Source organism: Malaclemys terrapin, chromosome 8, assembly GCF_027887155.1.
Source record: "Malaclemys terrapin pileata isolate rMalTer1 chromosome 8, rMalTer1.hap1, whole genome shotgun sequence".
Lineage (NCBI taxonomy): Eukaryota > Metazoa > Chordata > Testudines > Emydidae > Malaclemys > Malaclemys terrapin.
This window is the reverse complement of record NC_071512.1, coordinates 104,393,020-104,420,267: the sequence shown is the minus strand read 5'-3', so window position 1 is coordinate 104,420,267 and position 27,248 is coordinate 104,393,020. Positions and strand designations below refer to the sequence as shown.

General features: G+C 48.8%; 1 protein-coding gene across 1 annotated transcript; it reads left to right on the top strand.

The window, feature by feature from the left end:
• Positions 1-1,878: 1,878 nt before the first annotated feature.
• LOC128841673 (cytochrome P450 4B1-like) lies at positions 1,879-25,308 on the top strand. Its single transcript, XM_054036935.1, has 12 exons — positions 1,879-2,097; positions 3,703-3,844; positions 6,782-6,826; positions 8,223-8,350; positions 10,143-10,267; positions 10,356-10,510; positions 11,334-11,440; positions 16,742-16,932; positions 17,302-17,435; positions 21,851-21,915; positions 22,764-22,846; positions 24,729-25,308. Exons 1-12 carry the CDS (start codon positions 1,912-1,914, stop codon positions 24,892-24,894), a joined length of 1,527 nt encoding a protein of 508 aa, XP_053892910.1. The 5' UTR covers positions 1,879-1,911; the 3' UTR covers positions 24,895-25,308.
• Positions 25,309-27,248: the final 1,940 nt, after the last annotated feature.

The window sequence follows — 27,248 nt, the reverse complement described above, 5'->3', positions numbered from 1 at the left end:
AAGGAGAGGATGGGTAATCCTTGGGGCGGGGCGCTGAAAGGCAGGACCACTTTTTCAATGGGAAAACGCTTGCCGACCCCCACCTGACCACTAGGTGGCACTGTGGGTGTTTGTGCATCTTATAGACTCAGACTAAGGTCAGAAGGGACCATTATGATCATCTAGACTGACCTCCTGCACAACGTAGGCAACAGAATCTTACCCACCCACTCCTGTAACAAACCCCTGAGCTATGTCTGAGCTTTTGAAGTCCTCAAATCATGGTTTAAAGACCTCAAGGTGCAGAGAATCCTCCAAGAAGTGACCTGTGCCCCACACTGCAGAGGAAGGCGAAAAACCTCCAGGGCCTCTGCCAATCTGCCCTGGAGGAAAATTCCTTCCCGACCCCAAATATGGCGATCAGCTAAACCTTGAACATGTGGGCAAGACTCACCAGTCAGCACCCAGGAAAGAATTCTCTGTAGTAACTCAGATCCCACCCCATCTAACATCCCATCACAAGCCATTGGGCATATTTACCTGCTAATAATCAAAGATCAATTAATTGCCAAAATTGCCCCCACTACTCCCCTTGGAAGGCTGTTCCAGAACTTCACTCCTCTAATGGTTAGAAACCTTCATCTAATTTCAAGTCTAAACTTCCTAATGTCCAGTTTGTGTCCACATTGGTACTAAGCTTAAATAGTTCCATTCCCTCCCTTATATATTTATAGAGAGCAATCATATCTCCCCTCAGCCTTCTTTTGGTTAGTTCTTTCATAAGACAGGTTTTCCATTCCTCGGCTCATCCTAGTAACCCTTCACTGAACCTGTTCCAGTTTGAATTCATCCTTCTTAAACATGGGAGACAAGAACTGCACACAATAGTCCAGATGAGGTCTCACCAGTGCCTTGTATAATGGAAATACCTCGCCTGATGCATCCCAAGACTGCATTAGCTTTAACGGCCATATCACATTGGCGGCTCATAGTCATCCTGTGATCAACCAATACTCCGAGGTCCTTCTCCTCCTCTGTTACTTCCAACTGATGTGTCCCCAATTTATAACCAACACTCTTGTTATTATCCCTAAATACATGACCTTGCACTTTTCACTATTAAATTTCATCCTATTACTATTACTCCAGTTTACAAGGTCATCCAGATCTTCCTGTATGATATCCTGGTCCTTCTCTGTATTAGCAACACCTCCCAGCTTTGTGTCATCCGCAAACCTTATTAGCACATTCCCACTTTTTGTGCCAAGGTCAGTAATAAAAAGATTAATTAAGATTGGTCCCAAAACCTATCCCTGAGGAACTCCACTAGTAACCTCCTTCCAGCCTGACAGTTCACCTTTCAGTATGACCTGTTGTCTCCCCTTTAACCAGTTCCTTATCCACCTTTCAATTTTCATATTGATCCCCATCTGCTCCAATTTAGCTAATAATTCTACCATGCAACATAGGACTGAATGGAATATGGAGTGGATCAGGCCAGAGGTCCATTTAGTTCAGCATCCTCCTCTCTGACAATCCTGGCTTGCACCAGCGACTTCAGAGAAAGGGTGCAAGAAATCCTGCTGTGACAGGATAACCTGTCCACATGGGAAGCTTCTTCTTAATCCTCTGTAATAAGAGGTTTCCTTTGGGCACTGCTAAATGCCTGAAGTAGGGGGCAAGGACAGATGAACTCACAGGACAGTTGGGTCTTCTCCTGCCAAGCAAAGTCTGGCCAATTGCTGGTGAGAACTTCAGAACTTTCTCCTGCACATTCCCAGTAGGTTACTCGGCACACAGCATTCCACACAAGCTTGTGTGGGAAAGGGGAGGGAGTTATATTGCTTTGACTATTGGCTAATCCAGACCCTAAAGGAATGTGAGCACGGTGAGAGATTCAGAGTCTGTCACTGCCACAGAAGCTGCAGGACCATGGCATTTGCACTGGAGAAAATAGCGACCTCTTCCTCTCTGCTTTTGTACCTGGCCGCTGGATTTTGCCTCATCTACGTGCTGCTGAAAGCGATCCAGCTGTATCGCAAGAGACAACAGCTCCTCAAAGCTTTTGAGAGTTTCCCAGGTCCCCCCAGCCACTGGCTGTATGGCCACAGCTCTCAGGTAGGGAAAGATGTGGGGTTATGCAGCTATATATACACCATCCAGATTAGTGTCAGAGAATAGGCAGAGGGAAGGTAAATACAGTGAGTGGGGTCTGTGAAATCTATTCGTTAGGAAAGGATCCGGGCAGGCGGCGGCTTTCTTGTCCTACCCTTTAACAGACACCACAATTGTATGTTAGTGTCATGTTTGTGGGGGGACAAATAAAAATGCAGCCACAGTAAGAATTGTGTCCAATTTTCAGCTCCAGTCCTTAAGCAAACAGACTTGACACGGGTTACTCACCCGCTTATAGTTAACATGCTTTCCAGGATCAGGACTTTGATGATCAAATTTAATAGGAGCAACATAAAAAAAGTTTCTTGCCTCCACTTAAGAGGCATCTTCTCTGTAGGAAGTAGGTTTGAGTTTGTTTTCACAGCTACTAAGCTTTGCTGTGTGTGTGAATATGGGGAATTTTTATTTCAAACATTTTCAGCGTTTCCTGATGCAGCCATTTGGGGCTTTATGCAGTTTTTTTATCCAATTGCAATGTTCACCTCACCAAAACTCAAACAGATTGACATCAAATACACGTTTAAAATAGTGATACTCAGACCGTGACTTTCAATCTGCAAGTGTCTCTTTAATGTGTCCCCTGTAGATCTTTGCAGCACATGATATTAAACTACTGTGTGATTTAACTATTAATCAATCTAAGTCATTAACCAATCAGGATGCTTTTACTGTATTAACCAATTGTAATTGATAAAATATTACTTGGTCAGTCATTTTGCTATGAGATAGATAGATAGATATTCCCCTGTCATACTGTTTAAAGATGAATCTATAGTACTATAGTAAATGAAGCAATGAATTCTCACTACTGTGGCTCTTTTGGGGAATGTTGATCACTAATTTGGCTCCTGACCCACTGAGGTCTGAGTGTCACTGGTTTAAAATGTTGAGCCTGATTCTGCCCTGCTTTGCCTCTTGCAAGGTCAATATTTTTTCATCAAGATGCAGTTTTAGCCAAGAAAATGGCTTTGTCTAAAGCAAAAATTTTGCATGGGAAATTCATTTTGATGGTGTTCCTTTTTTGATGCAAAACCAGAAACTGTTTTTTAAGCTGAAATTTTTTTAAACTTAAGAATTTTAACTTAAAACAGCTTTCAAGTACCCCCAACATTTTCAGGTTTTGGGCTACAGTTTTTTATTTAAAAGATTCAGAGGAAAATGTTGACAACGTTTAATTTTTGACATTTCTCTGAAAAAATAGCAAATTTTCCAAGCAGCTGCCTCATTTCCCCAGTGCAAGGGGAGTGTTAAGCTTTACCATTGTGATTTGCAAAGGAGACAGAGCTGCAATGCTGCTCCCTCTGGAACTGCGTAGCCACTGTGTGTAGATTTGGGTCCTCTCTACCCCAGCCACTTTGGGGCAAGCATGGCATCTTCCCTCCAACTCGAGGGGCAGAGCCCCTCATTGCAAATCCACTCCACTGCTCCCTATCTCCCACAGAGAGGCCTCGAGCGGCCCAGATGGCCTCCTACAGACTTTCCACGCTGAGGTGATTTCACCCCTTTCTCCCTAAGCTCTCCCTCACTCTCTTTTCACTATCATTGCAGATTTCTCAAGGTGGAGAATTAAACAAGTTGCTGTCTTGGGCAAAAAAGTACCCCTATGCCTACCCCAGATGGATTGGAGGTTTCATGGCTTTCTTAATAGTCAACCACCCTGATTATGCCAAAACGGTGTTTGGCCATGGAGGTACGGTCATTGGAGCTTACTTCAGAAAGGTTCGCACTTGATGCCCTCTCCCACAGCAAAGGCCAAGTGCTATTTCCACAGAGTACCATTCAGACTCTTCTTCCTGCTTGTCTCTTCTTTCGATTATTGCAATTCCCTCCTTTATACCCTTCCCAAATGCATAGCTCTTCACCGTTAAATTGGGGCACTTTCTATACTCACCCACAACGGGAAATGGGAACCAAACACCTGCACCCTCAGAAATGTGTCTGTCTTAGGGTTTCCTAGAGCACCCACCACCGTAGTATCTAAGTTGTTGCCAGGAAAAGCAGCACAGAACATCTCCTACATGTAGGGTGACCAGACGTCCCGATTTTATCGGGACTGTCCCGATTTTTGCTTCTTTGTCCTGCGTCCCGACCGATGTTTGGTCGGGACACTGGACAAAAAAGAAATGTTGTGCTATGCCCCGGCTACGCCCCCCCTTCCCCCATTGGCTCCCTCCCCAAATCCCCACCCTGGCCCCGCCTCTTCCCCAACCACACAACATTCCTCCTCCCTCCCAGGCTTGCAGCATGGTGGCACAAGCCTGGGAGGGAGGAGGTGGCGACGGTGCCTGGATCCTGAAGCTGGTGAGTCAGCTCCAGCACCCGGGCACCCGGCAGGCAAAGGGGGCTGGCAAGGGAGGGAGATGGGGGGCTCAGCTTTGAGCCCCCCGCCACCCGGGGCCAGGAGCGCAGCCTGGATGCTGCTTCAGCCCTGCAGCCCGCGGGGTAGCGCGGTGGGTCCGGGCGGGGGCAGCGTGGAGCGGGCAGGGGCCAGTTGGGCGGCATGGGCCGAATCCCTGCTGCTGCCAGGGAGCCCTGCGCCTCTCCCTCCCACTCGCGGCTGCAGCTTCTTCCCGGTGGGACGCGCCCACCCCGGCCTGCCCCGGCCACATGTGGCACGCGTCCAGCTGCTCCTTCCTGGTGGGAGGGAGAGTAGGTGCAGGGGACGCACGTCGCATGTGGCCGGGGCAGCGGAAGGTGCGTCCTGCCGGGAAGGAGCCACAGCCGCGAGCGGGCGGGAGAGGCGTGGGGCTTCCTGGCAGCAGTGGGGATTCGGCCCCTGCTGCCCACCCGGCTCCTGCCTGCTCCACGCTGCCCCCACCCAGATCCACCGCGTGCCGCATATGCCGGTGGCGGGCCAGGGGGGTGGGAGGCTCCGCGGGGAGGGCAGCGCGCAGGACCGGGGCCTGCTAATGCCCCCAGCCCCTTTTAAATGCCTTTTTTTTCTGGCTCTGCCCTCCCCCCTTTTTTTCTGATATTTTGGACTACTGATCTGGTCACCCTACCTACATGACATCCCAGAGTCTTCCGTTGTTCTCCCTTTCTAGTGTAGGAAGCTCTAATTATTAGAACTACTGCTGTGGTAGTACCTAGGGATTATGACTAAATCACATTGTTCTAGGACTAGGCACTATACAAACAGAACAAATGACAGACCCTGTCCTGAAGAGATTACTATCTAGAAGTATATCTCAATATTAGTCCAGTTCGGATGGGAAAAGCTTTTTCAAAGAGGAGGTTCTTGCTGCACATCCTAAATGCCGTCAGAATCTGGATGAGCCTAATCTCAACAGTTGCATCATGACCCTAGAAGAGCACAGCTGCTCTGGTGGATCATTGATGTCGATGTGATCCCTGATGTGGCTTGGGCCTGACACATTAATACCTTTGAAGATCAGGCCCAAGGCCTTGATCTGGCAATAGCATCTCCATTGACTTTCTTGTTCCTCCAGCACAAAATGACCTTCCTCAACTTTAAAAGCTTCCATGGACTTCCCTTTCCTCACCCATATCTCATCTTTCCATCATCCTCCCCAGTCCCATGTGCATCTACTTAATGAGATATATGTAAAAGACTGTAACAGTGTTGGGACTCACCCACCACAGTGCCTCCCACTGGTGACTCCAGGAATTAGCTCAGTCCAGTGGAGCGCCCCCTCCTGGTGGTGTCCCGTCCATCATCTCGCCCTCAGTTGGCATGTGGACCTGCGTTGCTCCCAACTTGCGGCATCCTCTTCAAGCTACTGCCCTCTGGCAGTGCCCCTTAGTCCATCCTCGCCCCCTTCCGGGGGAGGGGGGACCAAGCAGCTGTCTTTCTGCACCCCGGCCAACATGGGCAACTGCACCCCCAAAGTCACACCCCTCTTGGCAGGGGGTTGGTTCAGCCCTAGACAACCGCTCCCATCAGCTGGGTGTAAGGCAAGGGGGGGGGGGGGGAGACCCAGACTCACCCACTACTCTGGGTCCCAACCCAGGGACCCTCTAGTGGCAGCCGTCCTGCCCTCCTTCTCTCCCTCCGTCTGTCCATGTCCCTGGGCTGCTTCCCCTTCGGCCCCTCACACCGACTAGCCCTTCCCCTCAGGGCCTGCAGCCTGCCAGACACGGGGCTGGAGTTCCCTTCTGCTCCCCCGGGGCTGCCCAGCACTGCGCTGTCCCAGGTGCTAGTCTCCCAGCTCTGGAGACAGACCTTCCCCTATTGAAGGCCTGGGACAGACTCCTGCTCCCTCCCTGAGCAGCCTTTTTATAGGGCTGAGCCTGGCTCTCATTGGCTGCCTCCAATCTGGGCCCTGATTGGCTCCCAATAGCCCCTTTTCTTATTGGCTGTCCATCTGCGCAGGCCCACTGGCCTGTTGCAGCCTAAATTCTCAGGGAGTGGGGCAGCTGCCCCACTACAAAGACCCTCTTTAAAATGTATTAATAGTATGAAAAGAAACATTCTTTAAATATTTAATATACTAAATAATTCGAAAAGATTTAGCTGTCTAATTTCTATACCCCTCATTTCCTAATTAATTGAGCTTCATCGCCATGACTAGAAGAGTGAATTCATACCAGAAATGCAGCTAGATTTTTGTTTTTGTGGTGTGTCAACTCCTAACCTTGTACTTCTCTTCTCTGTTGAATTTCACAGATCCCAAGGGTCTTGCAATCTATAAATTCTTAATTCCCTGGATTGGTATGTATAATCATGCTTCGTCCATCCTTTTGAATAGTTTCATGAATGAATCAAGGGCATGCTATGTCCTGGAGTGTTAGCCCAGAGTTTCAGTCCTCATCCTCAGTTTCCTTGCTTCATCAGTTCATGCTGGGCTACACACTTCTCTTGTAATTTGATTTACTTTATTCCTTGCTATTATAAAACCAGAGAAGTTGACCATTCTGCTATGGAAAGCTACTAGAGATGACATGACAAACACAGGAGATACCGTATTAGACTAGACCATTTCTCTATTTAATCCAGAATCCTGCTCTACAGTGGCTAGTATCTGATATTTCAGATGACGGTGATTACCTTCCCCCCATAACCAATGCACAATTGAGATTGTGCAGGCCAAGTGATGCCCTCAATTACACATATTCGGCTTTATGGTCTTCAGACTATGCCCTCGGTGCCACCACTGCAACCTCACTGAAGTCTAATGGGGTTAGCAGGTGTCACTGAGGATGCCTGAGAAGGAAAAAACCCAGCTTGACTCTCAGAACCAAAGCTGAGTTTACAGGGCTGGTAAACTGTGTAACCTGTAAACTGAGCAAACTGTGTGTGGACTCAGCAAGGCGCATATGCACTGAGTTCCATAATTCTGCTTTTACTGAGTAGAACCACACTTTGTGCATCAGGGTAATTCTGGACATTAGTATTATTGTTCCCAGCTGCTGATGTTTATTGCACCATGTCATTCCATGGCACAGGGTATTAACATTGCTAATACCTGTGTCATTTGTAGAGCTGGTTGCAAAATTTTTCTCTCCCATGCAAAACATTTCTGCTTTTAGTCAAAAACCTGGGAGAAAATGCAGAAAACTTAAATGTTGGGTTTCCAACCAAAAGAAAAATGGTTGCCATCAAATAAAACCCATAAAGTTTTCAGTGTAAAACCAAAATTTTTCAGACCGGTCAGTTTTTTGACCCTTTTCATTGAAAATTGGTTTTGCCCAGCTCTAGTTGGTGCGACAGAGATTTCATACTTGCTGGGGCATAACGAATTTCAGCCTTATTAAGGGCCCTGTGTGGCTGCTATCAAAATACCAATAAGGTACTGCATCAAATATAGATCCCCTTCCACCTTTGCCCCTGCCTTCTTTCAGTAAGTGCCATCCCCCCTCCTCTCGAATGGTGTGTTCTTTCTAATCTCTCATCAAGTTCTTAAGACTCCCTCTCCTTCCTCATGGTGACATCCCCCAGAATACGATCCACTGAGGACTTGCTTAGGTATAGAATTAAGTATTCATGTTTTAAATGTTCCCTCTCTTCAAAGCACCGAGACTACGATGAGTGCTATAAAAAATAATAACAGTAATTCATTGTACTGTGGAGTGATCTGACTGGCTCTTTGCTATTTATATTCCCCCAGGCAAGGGATTACTGATCTTACATGGGCCAAAGTGGTTCCAGCATCGAAGACTGCTGACACCAGGGTTTCATTATGATGTGCTGAAACCTTATGTCTCATTGATGGCAGAGTCTACCAAAGTGATGCTGGTAGGAATCATCACCAAAGCTGTGCTTTCAGCTGCAGAGCCAGGAAAATAACTGGGTCTGATGTTGAACAATTAGAAGAAAGTGGAACGAGATGTTCTAAACAGTTTGCGTCCCACAATCGCTCTACAACCCTTTAGTAAAGGGGCCAGCTGGTGTAATTCAGTGAAGCGACGCCAACCTACGTCAGTTTAGAATCTGGCCCAAGATATTTTTCTGTCACCTGGTTTCCAATAAAGTGAACAGTAATACAGTAACTTTTCTCAGCCTGGGGATGGTGAACATAGAAGATAAATGAGGAGAACAGGCTGACTGCCAGATAAGAAACTAAACTTGGGCTAGTATAAAATAGAGGGAACGAAGAGCGGATGAAGAGGAGCTCAGGGTGGACTCTAATGAAGTTCATATACTATCATGCACTATCCATAAGGTGCCCACTTCTACTAGCCCAGCTTGTTGGAAGAGTCCTTTTATCTCAAAATTCTCTCTTTAGCTAGAAACTGTGAATTCGCAAGGATTGTATGTCCCTAATAATAATTAAAGTCTCTAAGCCAAATTGACCTCTGGGGTAACTCCACTGACTATAGTGGAGATACATCAAGAGATGAACTTGGCCCCAAACATCTTCAGATTTTCAACCATCACTTGAGGTGTGCTCTAACCACCTAGAAATAACCATTATGTCTCGCTTTTTAATAAGGGTTGTTGCTAAACTTACATTAGTTTGTTTACAATGCTGGCAAATAAAACAGTTTGCTAGAGACAATCACTCAATTGCAGGGCCGCCGAGAGCGGGTTTGGGCCCCGGAAAAAAAAATTTGGGGTCCCCCAGCAAGGGCAGACCAGCTAAACAGGGCCGACAAGAGGGGGGGGAAGCCGGGCCTTGGGCCCCCTTCCGGACCGCTGGGCCCTGGTAATTTGTACCGGCTTCCCCCCGTCTCGTCGGCCCTGCTCAGTTGCAGAGATCAAAGAAATTGTAGACACATCCTTTAATCCAGCTGGATTGTACTCAGATAACCAAATCCTTCTGGCGTGGCATATCTGTTGAATTGTCAATGAACTTTTGCTCAGAGGACATTTAATTTATGTGGAGAGGCTCGCTGCTGAGTCATATAAATGATGAAACCAGTAAAAATGAACTCAAGTCTTAATTTACCTTGATTTCCGGTTATATCTGTTGCGCATTAGATATGCCAGTGGTGACAGACATTCTAGAAAATACATTAGATCAACAATGCACCACTGAATGTGGATTCTCCCTTCCCCCTCAGATTTGGATCTAGTTCCTGCCCCAAAATAATTGGCCAAAGACCTATTACACAGATCAGTTTCTTTTCACTTTGTTGAAAATAATCTCAGGATATCATGAAAACCACTTGAAAATAGAAATGGCTCTGAGCCACTCCTGGTCTGGCTCCAAACTTGCTTTAGGGATGTTTGGATTTCGGTTTCTAGTTCAGGCCCAGGACAACAAAATCCAAATACAGATCCAGATCTTACTAACCCCAAAGATGGGGAAAGAAGAATTCAGATCTAGTTTTTCATTTTGGCCTGATCTCCAGCCATAAATAAATAATCCTGTAATCTGGTTCCAGAATGTCAATCCCAGCTAACGTTGTACCTTTTAGATCAGAGTCTTTGCTTACAGACCAGGGTTTAACATGCAACAGGGGTTTGGCAGGATGCAGATATGGAAAGCAACAAAAATAAATAAAGAGCACTGAATGGGATCTCTGTAGTCAGCAAAACCCTTTTCTGGAATCCCATCCCTCCTCATCTCTCTCTCCTCCGTTAGGATAAGTGGGAACGGCTGATCACACTGGATAAATCAGTGGAGCTCTTTGAACATGTCAGCTTGATGACCCTGGACAGCATCATGAAATGTGCCTTCAGTTGTCATAGCAACTGCCAGACTGACAGGTCAGTGCCAGGTGCTTTCAAATCCTAACAAAAATGTTCTTGTCAGCCAGATCCATATTAGCCTTATTTGACTGTTCTTTTCCTTTAGTGACTCAGACTACTACATCAAAGCAATCTATGACCTGACCTACCTGGTGTTTCATAGAATCCGTTTTTTCCCATTTCATAATGATTTCATCTATCGAATCAGTCCTCAAGGACGTCGCTTTCAGGAGGCCTGCCGACTAGCACACCAGCATACAGGTATTTCCCAGTGTCCTCCTTTTCTTCTCCTATAGACTGTAGGATGTTGCCTAGTTTGGTGGGATTAACCTACTGTTAGCTGGTCTGTCTATGAATGGAAACCCTGGAGAAACTTTTTCACTAATTCTCCAGGGAAGAAGAATGGTTTTAAAATCGAGGCACAAGGCTGGTAGTCAGTAGATCTAGGGCCAAATCCAATGCTGGTGGAATTCCATGAACTTCCGTGAAATTCCACTAAGGATGGATTTCTATTCCTCGCTCTGTCACTGATTTACTGTGGGACTTCAGGCAAGTTACTTTGTCTCTCCACAGGTCAGTTTGATCACCTGAAAAATAGAGGTAATGATTCCACTGTTTGTAATGTTCTGAGAGATCTCTCAGTGGAAGGGACATAAGAACATAAGAACGGCCATACTGATCAGACTAAAGGTCCATCTAGCCCAGTGTCCTGTCTTCCTACAGTGGCCAATGCCAGGTGCCCCAGAGGGAATGAATAGAACAGATAATCAAGTGATCCATCCCCTGTCACCCATTCTCAGCTTCTGGCAAACACAGGCTAGGGACACCATCCTTGCCCATCCTGGCTAATAGCCATTGATGGACCTATCCGTCAATGACAGTACTTTAGAAATACAAAGTCTTCCTAATACCTGGTTCTAAGAGATCTCATCTCCTGCACTGGTCTACTATATTTCATCATTTGCATTAAGCAGAAGACCCTCAGACTCTGATCCTTTGATTGCTCAACTGCATGACCTTTCCAGACAGACAGGTCACAGTAATGTCGAGGGGTAGCTAATATATTTGCCACTCTCGTATGCAGATAAAGTAATAAAAGAGAGAAAGACGTCCCTCCGAGATCAGCAAGAACTTGAAAAGATCCAAAAGAAGAAGTACTTGGATTTTCTGGACATCCTTCTGTGTGCCAAGGTGAGTGTTTGAAATCATCACGTAAACAGCCAAGCAACCAACGTGTTTCCCGAAGTGTCATCAGCAGACACACCTGGCTATTGTTGGCAATAGCTTCCCCATCGTATATATCCTCACGTCTAATTCGGTCAGCTGATAGCGGGGCTGGAAGTGAAGGTAAGAAATGTCAAGCCAAGGTGTGCAAAGGACAGTGCTCAGTGAATGAATAACTACAAGTAGTAACAGTGCTATGAGGGTAATTAACTCTTTCCTCTCTGTGAGTTGATTTTCACTCAGCATGTTAATACGTACAGGAACAGCGGCACCACAGCATGTAAGCGTGAATGAGACCTTTGGCATATTCTAGGGAGGGTTCCAGGGCGGGGCTATTGTCTATACTGTGTGTAACTAGGTAAATGTTCCCTTTTTGGTTTCCTATGTACTGCATCTTGAAATTTCTAAGTGCCTGCTGGTCTGCTGGAGACAGCTGCCATTTGGAGTTCAGTTCAGTGCAGACTCTTTACAGGGGAGAGACACACACTGTGCTCTCACTCTCCTTCCCCTCCCCCTCTCCCCAGTAGCATAGCACATTTTTCAAAAGCGGCGCCTGAGCGGGGTGTCTGGGAGCTGCCGGAGCTCTGGGTCCCTGCGCGGCGCGGCGGCGGGAGGGGGGAAGCTGCTGTGGCAGTAGCTCAAGACATTCCGGCACTAGGCAGAGCGCCGGCCGCTTTGCGGCGTGGAGGGGCTGCAGCAGGGCACTGGAGAAGAAAGTGAGAGACAGGAGGAGGCACTGCCGCTGCTCGGGCACAGGTGCTGCTGCTGCTCCAGCCAGGGCCAGCTCCAAGCACCAGCTTAATAAGCAGGTGCTTGGGGCGGCCAAGGGAGAGGGGCGGCACCTGCGGCAATTCTGGGGCGGCAGGTCCCTCACTCCCTCTAGGAGCGAAGGACCTGCCGCTGAACTGCCGCTGCCGATCGCGGCTTTTTTTTTTTTGCTTGGGGCGGCAGAAATCCTGGAGCCGACCCTAGCTCCAGCTCTCCGGGCGGTGGGGTGCAAAGTGCCCCCTGAGCAGCGCCGCCCACAGGGGGATGCACCGGCTGCATCGCGGGGGCAGGGGCCAGCCAGCAGCAGCAAGGACTGCAGCGACCGCTATGGTGGGTGGGCGAGGGAGCGCGGGGGTCCTCCCCCTCTCCCCAGCAGCACTAACGTGCGCACACGGGTGGGCATGTGCGAGCGCGAGTCTCCCTCCAAGCTCCTCTCCACGGGTGCACCCAGAGCCACGCGTTGCAGGACTCCAGTGCAGCCGCCCACGCCTGGCCAGGCGGGCTGCGCGCTGCCACGCGGGGTGTGACCGGCTCCTAGGTCGCGCCGGACTCAGCGGGAACCAGCAGGAGCTGGGCGCCCTGGCGCTGTGGGGGAGGCGGAGGTAGCTCATCGGAGGCACCTGGGCAGCCAGGTAAGCGCGGACCCAATGAGCGGGGTGTCTAGGAGGGGGGGCACAGCGTGGCCGGAGGAGCCAAGCGCGGGTGGGGGACGTGGCCGGAGGAGCCGGGGGGCATGGCCAGAGGAGGAGCTAAGGGGGGGTGCCTTTTTTATGTTTGCTCCCCCTGCACTTAGAACCTGGCTACGCCACTGTTCCCCCCGCCCCCCAGGGATTTTACTTTTGTTCTTTCTTGTAGTGTTTGTTGTTTGTCTTGTAATCTTAAAATATCCTGGCTGAAAGTACATAACTTCTCTTTGTGTATAGAAAAAATAAAAAGGAATAAGAATTCTTCTGAGGAGAGCGGACAACACATGGTAGTTACCATAGAAGCACAGAAATGCAGGGCTGGAAGGGCCCTCGGGTGCTTCAACCTTTTCAGAGACGCAGGCGGTATGTGCAGTTGTGTGGCACCTGTGCGGGCCACGTACAGAAACAAAATGGCGTCCTCCACGTAGCCTAACCGCACGCACCATGCTTCCAAGGCCATGCTGCACAGAGGATGCCATTTTGTACAGATAGTCTCTGGTACGTGCAGCATGTCACTGAAATACTCTCTGCCGGCTGGGCAGCTGCTGCTGGGGGCGTGGACACCTGGGGGCCAGACGGAATCGGCCTGGGGGCCAGATCTGGCCCCTGGGCCACCAGTTGGGCTGATCTCTGCAGTGAGGCAGGACTAAGTATTCCTGGGGTGTCTGCAGTGGGGGTATTGGAGGGGCGTGAGGACCTGGGGGGGGGACATGCGGAAGGGCGAGGCTCAGGAGGGGGCTCTGTCTGGCAGGGAAGCAGGGGGGGCTCTGTGCAGGTGGTCTGGGCTGATGAGATGAGGCTTCATGCCCAACTCGCTCCTCCAATGCCGCACCTGCAGCAGCCCCCAACCAGCAGTTACCCTCCTCCGCTGGGGAGGCTGGTGGGGACTCGGAGAGCCAGGGACCTAAGGATGCACCCCGGGAGTACCGACCCCATCCCACCCCCGCCAGACAGACCCCCTCCTGACCTTGGCCCATAAGTGGGGCCCTAGGGCACAGAGCCCCATCCACTTCCCCTGCTGGACAGAACCTGCGGCGGGAGAGCAGATGGGGCCATGCCAAATGCCCAGGGGCTGTCCAGCAAGGGTAGGGTTTTATTTCCCTTTGCTGAATACAGGACACCTGGAAAAATTACTCGTATGTAAGCGACTTCACCAACAATCAATCAGAACTATGCAGTACAAACATTCAACTTAACATCATGTTGACTGAGCCCCTGTTCAAAAGAAATACGGCGTAGTTGGATTCTTTTCATTTACCTTCTTATTGTTAAGGCTTTTGAGTTCACACGGGGAGAGGTGACACACACACACTCCTGTACACCTCTCTCACACAGGGTGGGGTGTCCAACTGACCTGACCTTCCCTGCCCTGCGCTCTCCTCCCTTCATGCCTGGCTGGGCCCCTGGGACGGACCTGCCTCTCCTGGGACCTGGCACCACGTCTTCCCGAGGCAACACGTGCAGGGGCACGCAGGGTCACATGCCCCCCTCCCTGGATTTCCACCAGGGTTCACACCAGAATGTGGTCGGCAGCAGCGTTTCAGCACTGTGTGGGAGGGAAGGGATGGGAGCTGCTTCCAGCCACAGGGGATCAGGGTGGGGGGAATACCTCCAGGCTGCTGGTGGCCACCAAGATAACCCAGCCGCCTCCTGTCCCATGGCTACAGCGTGGGCAGGAAGGGGTTAAGCCCTAAGGATGCATTGTGCACCAGGGCCCAGGGACCCTGACTGCAGGGGCTTCAGTGAACCCAGCCAAAGAGGTGACTCAGCAGGGGAGGGTGCGCTCCCTGGGGGCAGGACCCGGGGGGGGGGCAGGTGAAGAGGGTGCTACGCCCCTGCCCAGGGGGCTGCTGTGAAGCCTGCAGGGTCAGGGCGCGAACAGGCTGGGAAATCACTTCTTCCCCCTCCCCCGCCACTCCAGAGTTTAGCTGAGGGGCAGAGCGGCTTCCCCATGCCAGCGCTGTGTGGCCAGAGCGTCTTGGGCTTTCCTGGCGCACTGGCCCAGCCAGAGGCAGTGGGGGGAGGAAGGGAGGAGCCTGCCGGCCAGGCTGCTAGTGAGCTGAGCGCTCCGACCAGGGACTGGTTCTCCGCACAGCGCTGGGAGCGGGACGCGCCCCGCTGGGGGGATATGGCGGAGCAGTGGGGCTCGGGGAGGTGAAGGGGCAAAGCAGGGAGAGGACAGCGAGAGGGGGAGCACGTAAAGGGCCACGTAACCGGCCGCCGCCTAGTGCCTGCCTGCGCTCACCAGCCACCACAGCTCACATCGCGCAGCCAGTTCCAGCCAGAAAGGAGATGGGGGGCAGGGTCCTGCTGGCCAAGAACCAGCACACGGCGGGGGCTGTGCTGACGGACCAGCATGGGGAGTGGCTGGCCCCGCGCTGCAGCTTTGCCCTGCCACCCGCCTTGCACACCCACCCCCATCATCGGCCACTGGACCCCCTCACTCACCACAGGTGGGCAGGTGGCTGGCAAGCAGGGATCCGGCCAGCAACAGGATCCGCCAAATATGGGACAAATTGCCCATTTTTAAGAAAAAGTCAGGACACCTGCAGGAGGGCTTAAATATGGGACTGTTCCTTTAAAAACGGGATGGCTGGTCACCCTAAGCAAGGGGGCCAGTACTCACAGGGTGCAGTTTTCTGCTTCTGTCCTGACTCCGGCCCTTCAGTGCGGCCCAGTTTGTTGCCCCGAGAGATTGCGTGACCATGGCAGGGAGTTGAAGGCTTCCTCGACTGTTCCATGGTGAGGACCCTCGCTGGCTCCTCTGGGTACCAGGCATGCCACCCCCTACAAAAATACTGTTTCTTAGAAAGAGTGGGGCTTGTATGAGACATAAATCTCCAAAGAGGGGTCTCAGCAAAAACAAGTTGGGAACCTCTGCCTAGCCCATCCCCGACAGGTGTTTGTCCAACCTGCTCTTAAAAACCTCCAGTGATAGGGATCCCACAACCTCCCTTGGGAGCCTGTTCCAGAGTTTAGCTATCCTTAGAGTTAGAATGTGTTTTCTAATATCTAACCTAAATCTCCCCAGCTGCAGATTAAGCCTGTTACTTCTTGTCCTACCTCCAGGGCATAGGGAGAACAATTCATCCACATCCTCTTTATAACAGCCCTTAACATATTTGAAGACTGTTACCGTTCCCCCCTCAGTCTTCTCTTCTGAAGACTAAACAAGCCCAGGCTTTTTAACCTTTCTTCATAGAGCCCCCTGGTTTTTTGAACTTTTTATCATTTTTGTTGCTCTCCTGTGGACTCCCTCCAATTTGTCCACATCTTTCCTAGAGTGCGGTGCCCAGAACTGGTCACAGGACTCCAGCGGAGGCCTCACGACTGCTGAGTAGCGTGGAACAATGACCTCCCGTGTCTTACATACAACACTCCTGCTAATGCACCCCAGAATGGTTTTAGCTCTGTGCAGGTGGTCTGGGCTGCTGAGACAAACTCCTGTCAGGGATGGGCTAGGTCAGAGGTTCACATTGTTGGCTCATATTCAGTTTGTCAGCCCTGAAGGTTGGTATGTGACACCGTGTTGATGAGTAACTTGAATCATAGCCCATCTCTGCTGCCTTGCTAATCCTAGAAGGGGAATGCCTGCCTTTGTACTCAATGGATCTGAGTCTGACCTCACTTACACCCGGTTGACACCTGCATAATTCCGTTGCTTTCAGGGGACTGACACCTGATTTCCTCTGGTGTAAACAAGACAAATCAAGCCTGGGATCTTCATCAGTAATCAAGGTGTATTTTTTCACTCCAAAAATTGTTCATGAAATGAACACTTGTTTGAGGATTATTTACCTCCCTGCTTTGCTAGGATGAAAACGGAGCTGGATTATCCGATGAAGACCTACGTGCTGAGGTGGACACGTTTATGTTTGAGGGTCACGATACCACGGCCAGTGGGGTCTCCTGGCTCTTGTACTGCATGGCCCTGTACCCAGAGCACCAGCAGCGATGCAGGGAAGAGATCAAGGAGATTCTGGGAGACAGAGAGACCATTCAGTGGTGAGATGTTACCTCACTAGTTTAATATCGGGGGTAGCCGTGTTAGTCTGTATCCACAAAAACAACATGTGTTGCACCGGACTCCTTGTTTTTTTCACTAGTTTAATATAATTTGGTTTTGGATTATTTTCTTAGGTATTCAGTTTGAGGAATTGAAAATGGATCTATTTCACAAGCTCTGCACTGAAGGATCAACACTTAGTATAGCAATGCTACGAAGGACAGATCCAAGGCCAAATCCAAACTTCCCTTGTGTTCAGGGCATTTCAATTCTAGATCTTTGGTTTGCTGATGTTGATGCTGCTAGCTAGTATTTTCATAGTGGTAGGGGCCATTACTCATTCATACTCCACCTATGCTTGCTTTCAGGGATGACCTTGGCAAAATGACTTACAGCACCATGTGCATCAAGGAGAGCCTTCGCCTTTACCCTCCAGTACCTTCAGTGTCCCGACTGCTCAGCAAACCCATCACATTCCCCGATGGACGTACCTTACCAGAAGGTCTGTTTAGCCTCCTCTTTCTTAAGGGCCCAATTCTACCTTCAGCCGCATACATGCCACTCCCATTGAAGTCACACTTCGGCCCTGAATGTAGTTCATGTCAACCAGAGTGGAAGAACTTCTCCTGTGACATCCAAGTGAAGATCTAGGAAATGTTGAGCCGTTTGTGGTGCTCCCATGGCCTATTCTGTCTTCATTGTAAATTGTAACATGATTCTTTGAATGTCCATTACAAATTGCACTTTCCTGTACCAACCTGTCTCACTGAGCCCTGGGGCGATTCACTCTAGGGAGGGTACCTAGGACTGCTGCCTGCCCTATCTCAGAGACTTTGCTAGAAAATAGCCATGCCAGTTTCCTCCTGAAATTCCATGGGAGTCCTGCCAACTAAGTCCATCTAGGGGATGCTTTGAATCGGTGCAACCATTGTTTCACACATGCATGCCTTAGTGATCTCCCATCTCAACTCCGGCCAGAGTTGGCTGAATGTTGTTAGTATTGGCTGAGAGCTTCAAAGGAGCCTATGGGAATTAAGCACCCCAATCTCACTGAAGTTGAATGAAATTTGGGTGCCCAATTCCCTTAAACTCATTTGAAAATCCCAGATATTGTTTGTTATTGTTTATTATTTGTATATTGGAGGTATACAGAAGCACCAACCGAGAAGGAAGTCCCATTTGCTAGGCACTATTGCATACACATGAGACATTATACATATCCATATGATTTGAGGCAGTCTCTGCCCAGGAGCGCTTACAATCCAATGGAAATCTTTATTACTAATAACAAGTTTCAGAGTAACAGCCGTGTTAGTCTGTATCCGCAAAAAGAAGAACAGGAGTACTTGTGGCACCTTAGAGACTAACAAATTTATTAGAGCATAAGCTTTCGTGGACTACAGCCCACTTGCATCCGAAGAAGTGGGCTGTAGTCCACGAAAGCTTATGCTCTAATAAATTTGTTAGTCTCTAAGGTGCCACAAGTACTCCTGTTCTTCTTTTTATTACTAATAATCATTCAATGCGGGGAGGACAAGAAAGAGAGAGAGAGTGCACCCTAATGTGTAACTAATATTATTTGCATTGAACTATTCTACTGCCTCTAGGACTGAGCTGTGTTAGCTTGTGAGATCGGACAAGATCACACCACAAGACTGCTTGGCCGTACACTGTAGGACTGAGCCGGAATTGCTCAGGTCATGGTCTCATTGACACAATAAAGGCAGAGAGCTTTATGGGAACAACAGTTATAGAGCTGGATTCAAAGCCTTTCAAAGCCAATGGAAAGACTCTCATTGACTCAATGCGCTTTGGGTAGGCCCAGGAGATTTACACACTAAGTACCCCTATCATTGCTATCTTCTGTTATGTTGGGAATGATGGAGGTCTTTAGGGGTTGTGTTACCTAAGCAAACCTTGGCTGAATAAAATAGACCATTTAGGACATCATGGTAAATTTCACCCTGTACTTCCTGGCATAGTGTCCTGCCCACCTTGTCTTGCTCTTACCAAATTCTCCAGTTGCCTCTCCTCTCCTCACTCAGTGAGATGGGTATGATTCTGCCAACTGAAAAATGCTACGTGAATGGAAACCAAAACATTCAACAATCAGAAAGCAAACAAACAGAGCATGGCATTTAATTCCAGCCTGCAATGCCCATGGCCAGCGCATGCTGTCCTGTCCCAGGCATATGGCTTGCAACGCCAGTTCTACTGGCACCCACAAAAGAGCAGGGAACTTGCAGGAAAATACGTTGCAGGTAGGGGACTGTTGGCTTTATCTCCACTTGCCCGTTGGGTAGCACTACGTCAGGGACTGCTGCACTAGTGGGGAGAGGGAGAAATGGGGCCCAGCCCAGCATCCCCCAGACCCAGAACTGTGCAGGGGAACCCCCTATACACACGCACACTCTATCACTAGAATCCAGGCAGTGCCTCCCCTTCCCCCATCACGTGGCCTTGGGGGAGAACTGCAGAGCAGCCAGCTAGAGACGCAAGCCAGTAGGAGCAGAAGCTGCCAAAACAAGGACCTTTGGACATTCCAGTCAAAGCTGGAGAATGTTCTCTGCCTTTCTCTGCACTCTTCCTCCTCTCGGTCTCCTCACCCCTGAACAGGAGGGGCCCCGTCTGCCCCTCCTGCTCACTTCTCCTCTGCCCTGCCCCCCGACCCCTCTTCCTTCCATTTCACTGGTCCCTTCCTAACTAACCCCTCCCCGCAAATCAATCAATCAATACAATCATGGAACTAATGTGTTTGTTTGCTGTCATCACATTGTTTCCTCTCCTTATGTGTTCTTCCCCCACCCTGCGTCTGTCTTGTCTATTTCTTTGGTTTGTAGGCATGGGGTCACGTTGCCATCTCCTTCTGGTTTTACTAATTCATGCAATAAACACACCGCAGGAGGTGAGAGGGGAGAAGTTACCCTTGCCCCAATAACTGTGCTAGTGAAATATTCACCTGAGGTAGGTCAGTTACTTGGCTTTAACTGCAGTCCGTTCTTCTAGGTTCAAAGTACAGCCGGCATGTCAATCATTCTTCCCTAATCATTAGGTGCTCTTGCCCAATCTTCTAACCATTCCCTGCTTCGTATGCAAAATCTATTGACTCTGTTGATAATCTACTCATCGATTATATTATATTGCATCATCTGGTGTGCACCTGGTAAATCACCAATCTTGATCCAAAGACCCTTGAGGACAATGGGATTTTTTCCCACCTGTTTCAATGGAATTTGGATCACTTCTATAAGGCGCCCGTGCATGGCTGCTGAGTGTAATTTTTTTTAAAAAAGAGAGTTTAGTTATTGCATAAGCTCAATAAAAAAGATGAAATCCACTAAGGGCCAGATCACACCCCCCCCCCCTCCACTTTCACAAGCCAAAAATGTAAGTGTGCAGTTGTGTGAGCTGTGAAAATCTCACCCTGAATGTAAAGTGATTGTCACACAAGTGACTGTAAAAATAGTATTGTGGCGTTCCAAGTTCTTTCTCTCCACCAATGCTGAAGATTAATATATTACAATGCTGTTTACTACTGCCATTACATCGTTTCTAGTAACATAGGTTCTGCACTCCGAACTCACCTGACAGAGTCACAGATTCCTGCAGGACCACTGTGATCATGTAGGCTGACCTCTTGTATAACACAGGCCAGAGAACTTCCCCAAAATAACTCCTAGAGATTATCTGTTAGAAGAACATCCAATCCGGATTTCAAAATTATCAGTGATGGAGAAGCCAATTGCTCCAGTGGTTAATTATTTACACCTTATTTCCAGTCTGAATTTGTCTAGCTTCCACTTCCAGCCACAGGATTGTGTTTTACCTTTCTCTGCTAAATTGAAGAGCCCAGTATTAAATATTTGTTCCTCGTGTAGGTACTTATAGAGTGTAGACTGTACTCACATCACCCCTTAACCTTCTCATTCTTAAGCTAAATAGATGGAGCTCTTTGAGTTTATCACTATTAGGCAGGTTTTCCAATCCTTTAATCATTCTTATGGCTCTTCTCTGAGCCCTCTCCAATTTATCAACAATCTTCTTGAATTGTGAACACCAGAAATGGACACAGGATTCCAGCAGTGGTCTCTTGGTGCCAAATATAGAGGTAAAAATAACCTCTTTACTCCTACTCAAGAGTCCCGTTTATGCGTCTCAGGAATGTATTAGCTCTTTTGGCCACAGCATCACACTGGGAACTCTTGCTCAGCTGATTATCTGCATACAATGACCCCCAAATCTTTTTCAGAGTCACTGCTTCCCAGGATAGAGTCCCCCATCCTGTGAGAGTGGCTCGTGTTCTTTGTACCTACATGTATACTTTTACATTTAGTTGTATTACAAAGCCTATTGATTGCTTGTGCCCAATTTACTAAGTAATCCAGATTACTCTGAATCAGTGACCTGTCCTCTTTGTTATTTACCACTCCCCCAATCTTTGTGTCATCTGCAAACTTTATCAGTGATGATTTTATTTTTTCTGCCAGGTCATTGATAAAATTGTTAAATAGTGTAGGGCCTTGTGGGACCCCACTAGAAACCCACAGCTCAATGATGAGTCCCCACTTACCATTACATTTTGAGACCTGTCACTTTTGCTGACAATACATGAGCCAGAATAGAACCCAGTTCATTCTCCCATAGTTTAACATTGCCGCTGCAGGACTAAAGGGAGTGCAAATATGTATGTAGAAATGACTCAAGGTATTTCTCAGTCAGCAAGTGTGTTGGTTAAGAAGATGAAGGGCCTTTAACAGGATAGCATGTTGTGCTGAATAGATGTTTGCCCTGGGAGGTCACCAACATTTTTTTTAGAGTGGTAGCCGTGTTAGTCTGCATCAGCAAAAACAATGAGGAGTCCTTGTGGCACCTTAGAGACAAACCTATTTATTTTCTTATTTCTCATTTTTCTTACAGGGTCTCTGGTTGCCGTGCATATTTATTCTCTTCATAGGAACCCAGCTGTATGGCAAGATCCAGAGGTACTTCTAACTTTACAGAAAGAAGAGGTGGTCACATAGTTAAAACAGAGGACTGGGTACCAAGAGAGATGGGTGCTTTCCCTGCCTCTGCCACATACTTCCTTGAGCAAGACATTTCTTACTTCTCTCTTCTTCCATTTCCCCAGCTGTAAAGCCGGGATAATATTGACCTTACCGAGGTGTTTTGCAATCTTATTCAAGTAGCGTCTGTCCAGATGAAAGGTGCGATAGATCTGCAAAAAGGAGGTTGTCCTAAAGATTTTGAGTATCATAGAGCGACAGAGCAGGGTGTGGAATGGTCTGTTTTTACACATGTACGTCCGGTGGAATGAAGATTCATAGCATTTTGGGCAAATGTAGCAGATGATGCTCTTGGTTGTACCAGCAACTCCTGCCAGTCGCCTGGCAGCTGTGGGTGAGGGGCAGTAGTGCTCTGGTTCCAGCACAAGGGCTCACTTTTTAGGTAGGGGGCTGCACCGGGGATGTGTTACGGCAGCACCTCCCCAGCTTACAGGGTGACTGCATTTCCCCGGTTAACACAGCTCACATTTTGGGCTGTGCTGGCCCCTTATAGGAGGGGAGATCACTGCCCCTTCGCACAGCAGCTGTCCTAGAAGAGTTTCCACCTCAGCACCTCCTCCCCTGTGTTAGAGCTAACGCAACAGACTCTGGGCTGAAATTGACCTCACATTTGACTCTGAAATCGCATCTTGTGCCTAAGCTGAGGGGGACAATGTTGTCAAATGCACCTTGTCTGATTCTATAAAGTTGCTGGCGTCAAACCAAGCAACGCTGTAATTTGGGAACTAAAAGCCTTTGCCACAGACCTTTGAACTCTCTTCCCACAGGTGTTTGATCCCATGAGGTTTTCACCAGAGAACTTGTCCAAGAGGCATTCCCATGCTTTCCTGCCCTTCGCAGCTGGAGCACGGTGGGGTTTCATTTTCATTCACTCTGTGGGTGGGGTCAGCTGAAAACAAAGCAATACATTTTGCCAGGATGTTGCTAATACCCACTGAACACTAACAAGTTGGCTGCATACTGCTGTGTCTTCCAAGTGGGGGAGTTACGGGAATGCACCAAACCAGAGGTTCCTTCTTAGTGAACTCTCTGGCCTCTCCTGTTTCTGCTTCACAATGCCCACTGAGCCGTCCCCTGGAGTGGCCTGTCTCCAAAGGACTGTGATGGATGGAGCTCTGAGTGCAGTTTTCACATCCGTTCCCTAATGCAAACATTAGAGGGCAGCACTGCAATGAAGCTAGTTCTCCTTCCCCCACAGGAGACCGAAGTGTCACCTCAGCTCCCATTGCATGAGAGCCAATGATCTAGCCGGGGTTTAAAGTCTCCTTACATCTCCAAAGGAGTGTAATTGACATGCCACAATCGTTTGCTAGAGGCACGGTGCCACGGTGAGCTAGCTGCACCCCCGGCCCCTTTGTGGTCTCTGAGCAAACCCCTCAGGTCTTAGGCCTCGGGCCTCTCCTGGTTGGAATTGTGCAATTCTCCCCTTTCAGACCAGGCCCAACAGGACCCACCAGGTCCAACCGAGTTCAGACACCTGCAGTTCTTCCCTTCGGGAGTCTGTGACCAGTGGTTTACAGCAACCAGCCAGACTTCTGACAACCAAAGCACGGATTATTTAACAGTCAGAAGAAAGCACTTAGAGAGAAAAGATTTCAAAACAGCCAACAGTCTACACCCATGTCTATCTCACCTAAAGGCTTACCACTGCCTGATGGGTCCTAAGCAGGCCTCACTTTTTCTGTCACCCTTGCAGGTGCCTATCTCAGCCTGGGTCCCCCGAACAATTCACCCCCTCAGAAGAGTGTGCCTTTTTTAACACACCGTTGTTCTTTTGATCTCCTGCATTCACGGACCTTTTCCTCTCCTGGCATTGTCTCTTAACACCAAAGTGTTTGGGGGAGAAGTGGCTTATCTTTTGCCTTCCTGCTTGGCTTTCCCCACCGCCCCCTATTCAGTGGCACCCAATATATTTGCATAGTAAACGTCCCAATAATCCAGGGGTTCTCAAACTGGGGGTCGGGACCCCTCAGGGGGTTGCGAGGTTATTACATGGGGAGTCGCGAGCTGTCAGCCTCCACCCCAAACCCCGCTTTGCAGCCAGCATTTATAATGGTGTTAAATATATAAAAGTGTTTTTAATTTATAAGGGGGGGGTCGCACTCAGAGGCTTGCTGTGTGAAAGGGGTCACCAGTACAAAAGTCTGAGAACCCCTGCACTAATCCGATCAGCACACCAGCGCCCTAAATTATTACAGAGCAACTCCAGAGCCATCACTTGGGGGACTGAATTCTGGATCACTTGTAGGGGGAGGTATTGCATGCACATGTGTGTGGCAGTTAAGCACATTAAAAGCCAATGGGAGCTAGCTGCCTAATTGATATATGTGGCTTGGAAAAATCTCTTTGAGTAGGGCAGTGGGGGAGTAACTGTATGGATCTCCTCGCAGGTTGAATGGGAAAGAGCATTTTTCACATCTGTCCCAAAACTGCCTGGTAACGTTGCTGTGCGCTATTAAACAGCTGCTGTGTTTTAACCCAGCAGTGGCAGCACTATAGTGATGGGTGAAGGGATTCGTCTAGGCTATATATTACAGTAGCAGCCGAAAGCCCCTGCTGCGATGAGGCCCCCATTGTGCTAGCTGCTGTACATACACCTGAGAAATGGTCACCGACCCAAAGAGCTGGGTTGGTTCACTCAGCTAGCAAAGTGCTTCGGGATAGATTTGTGAATTAAAGTTGATTTCTAAGCAAGAGCATACGTCCTTATAGGCTTCCCCTCCCTCTTCCAGGAACTGTATCGGGAAGCAGTTTGCCATGAACGAGCTGAAAGTGGCTCTCGCCCTGACTCTGCTCCGCTTTGAGCTGTCTCCTGATCCAGCCAAACCGCCCAAGGAAATACCACAGGTTGTCCTCAAGTCCAGCAGTGGGATCCACCTACTCTTAAGGAAACTGTGACGGGTTGAATCACAGAAACCCCCTTGGGAGCTGCCACCCAATGTGCAAAGACTACCCCTGCTTCTGTTTTCCCTGCCAGCTCAGGACTCCAGCACCCTGTCTTGCTGAGCCGGACACTCCCGTCTGGCTCCAGACACAGACCCAGGGTCCGAATCACTTGTCCCAAAGCTGCAAGTTTACCTGAAAACAGCTCGCAGTAGCGTGCTTGTCTTTAGCACTCAGATGCCCAACTCCCAATGGGGTCTAAACCCAGATAAATCCGTTTTACCCTGTATAAAGCTTATGCAGGGCAAACTCATAAATTGTTCGCCCTCTATAACACTGATAGAGAGATATGCACAGTTGTTTGCTCCCCCAGGTATTAATACATACTCTGAGTAAATTACTAAATAAAAAGTGATTTTATTAAATACAGACAGTAGGATTTAAGTGGTTCAAAGTAGTAACAGACAGAACAAAGTAAGTCACCAAGCAAAATAAAATAAAATGCGCAAATCTATGCCTAATCAAACTAAATACAGATAATCTCACCCTCAGAGAGGCTTCAGTAAGTTTTTCTCAGACTGGACATCTTCCAGGCCTGGGCACAATCCTTTCCCCTGGTACAGCTCTTGTTGCAGCTCAGGTGGTAGCTACGGGATTCTTCATGATGGCTCCTCTCTCTCTGTTCTCTTCCCCCCTTTATATATCTTTTGCATAAGGCGGGAACTCTTTGTCTCTCTGGGTTTCCACCCCCCCCCTCACTGGAAAAGTACCAGGTTAAAGATGGATTCCAGTTCAGGTGACATGATCACATGTCACTGCAAGACTTCATTACTCACTTGCCAGCACACACGTATACAGGGAGACTCACAGGTAAATACAGCCATCTGCAGACAATGGGAGTCATCAAGATTCCAAACCATCATTAATGGTCCACACTTTACACAATTACAATAGGCCCTCAGAGTTACATTTTATATTTCTAGTTTTAGATACAAGAGTGGTACATTTATACAAATCAGATGATCACACTCAGTAGATTATAAGCTTTGTAATGATACCTTACAAGAGACCTTTTGCATGAGGCATATCCCAGTTACTTACATTCACTTATTACCGTATTTTTTCTAAAACTATCTCAGTTACATTATATTGACTTATCAAGTTTTTATAAAACCATATAGACTGCACAACGTCACAGAAACTTCCCTGACACCGCAGAAACCATGGAGCTCCATATCGGAGGATCGGGAGGATCGGCTCATTTGCCAGGGAATGCAATCAATGGGTGTTTCACGGGATAGCCCCACTTCAGCCAACCTGTTCCACAACCTTTCCTGAATTCTCAGCACCAGCTGGTTTCTCTGGGGCCTTCCCCATCCCCAGAGCTGGAGTGAGCGCAGTGCTGGGAGGAGACCTGGATATGGGAGTAAAGCATCCCAAGCGCCTCATCCCTAGCTAAGGAGCACTCTTGCCTGTCAGTGACCCGAGCAATGCAGGGTCGAAGGCAGCACGTCTCCCCTTTCTGCAGCCCCTCATGCTGTGTACTGAGAGCATGAGCAGAGCTTTGAGTGCAATTTCACATCTGTTCCCTAATGCAAACTGTAGAGGGCAGCACTGCACAGAGCTAGCTCTCTTTCCTCGATAGGAGTCCTGGGCAGGTCTACGCTACCCGCCGGGTAACGATCGATCTATCAAGGGTCGATTTATCACATCTAGTCTAGACGCGATAAATCGATCCCCGAGCGCTCTCCCGTCGACTACGGTACTCCACCGCCACAAGAGGCGCAAGTGGAGTGGACGGGGGAGCGGCAGCAGTCGACTCAGCACTGTGAAGGTGCCGCGGTGAGTAGATCTAAGTACGTCAACTTCAGCTACACTATTCTCATAGCTGAAGTTGCGAATCTTAGGTCGACCCCTCCCCCCCGCCCACTGTAGACCACGGCCAAGTGTCCCCTCAGCTCCCATCCTATGAGAGCCAGTGATCTAGCTGGGGTTTAAGGCCTCCTTACACTGGGATTTTAGGCACCAGTGCAAACCCCTAGTGTAGACACAATTTACATTGGTGCACTGCAATTTTCACTAATGCTTAACCTCCAGGGTAGACTGAGCCCAACACTTATCCCCACACGGTAGCACGTTGGTCTATTTTGCACTGATCACCTATCCACCCAGCCTTGCCGAGAGCTGGCTTCAGCTAAACATCAACAACAAAGGTGTGAATTCCTCCGCCAAGGTCACTCTCATCCCCTATGAGGGATTAACATCAACGCTTGGTTGGGAAGATTGAAGTGTGAGCTGGGCCAAGTCTCCCAGTTGAGCGGTGGGTGAACACTGCTACCCACTGAGAAGCTCTGGAGTTTTGGTTTGGC

Excerpts from the sequence above, each read along its gene's own strand:
- LOC128841673 (XM_054036935.1), top strand. The coding sequence starts at position 1,912 with ATGGCATTTGCACTGGAGAAAATAGCGACCTCTTCCTCTCTGCTTTTG. Across the intron at positions 6,827-8,222 it reads ATTCTTAATTCCCTGGATTG|GCAAGGGATTACTGATCTTA; the intron begins GTATGTATAATC and ends ATATTCCCCCAG. Across the intron at positions 10,268-10,355 it reads AGCAACTGCCAGACTGACAG|TGACTCAGACTACTACATCA; the intron begins GTCAGTGCCAGG and ends CTTTTCCTTTAG.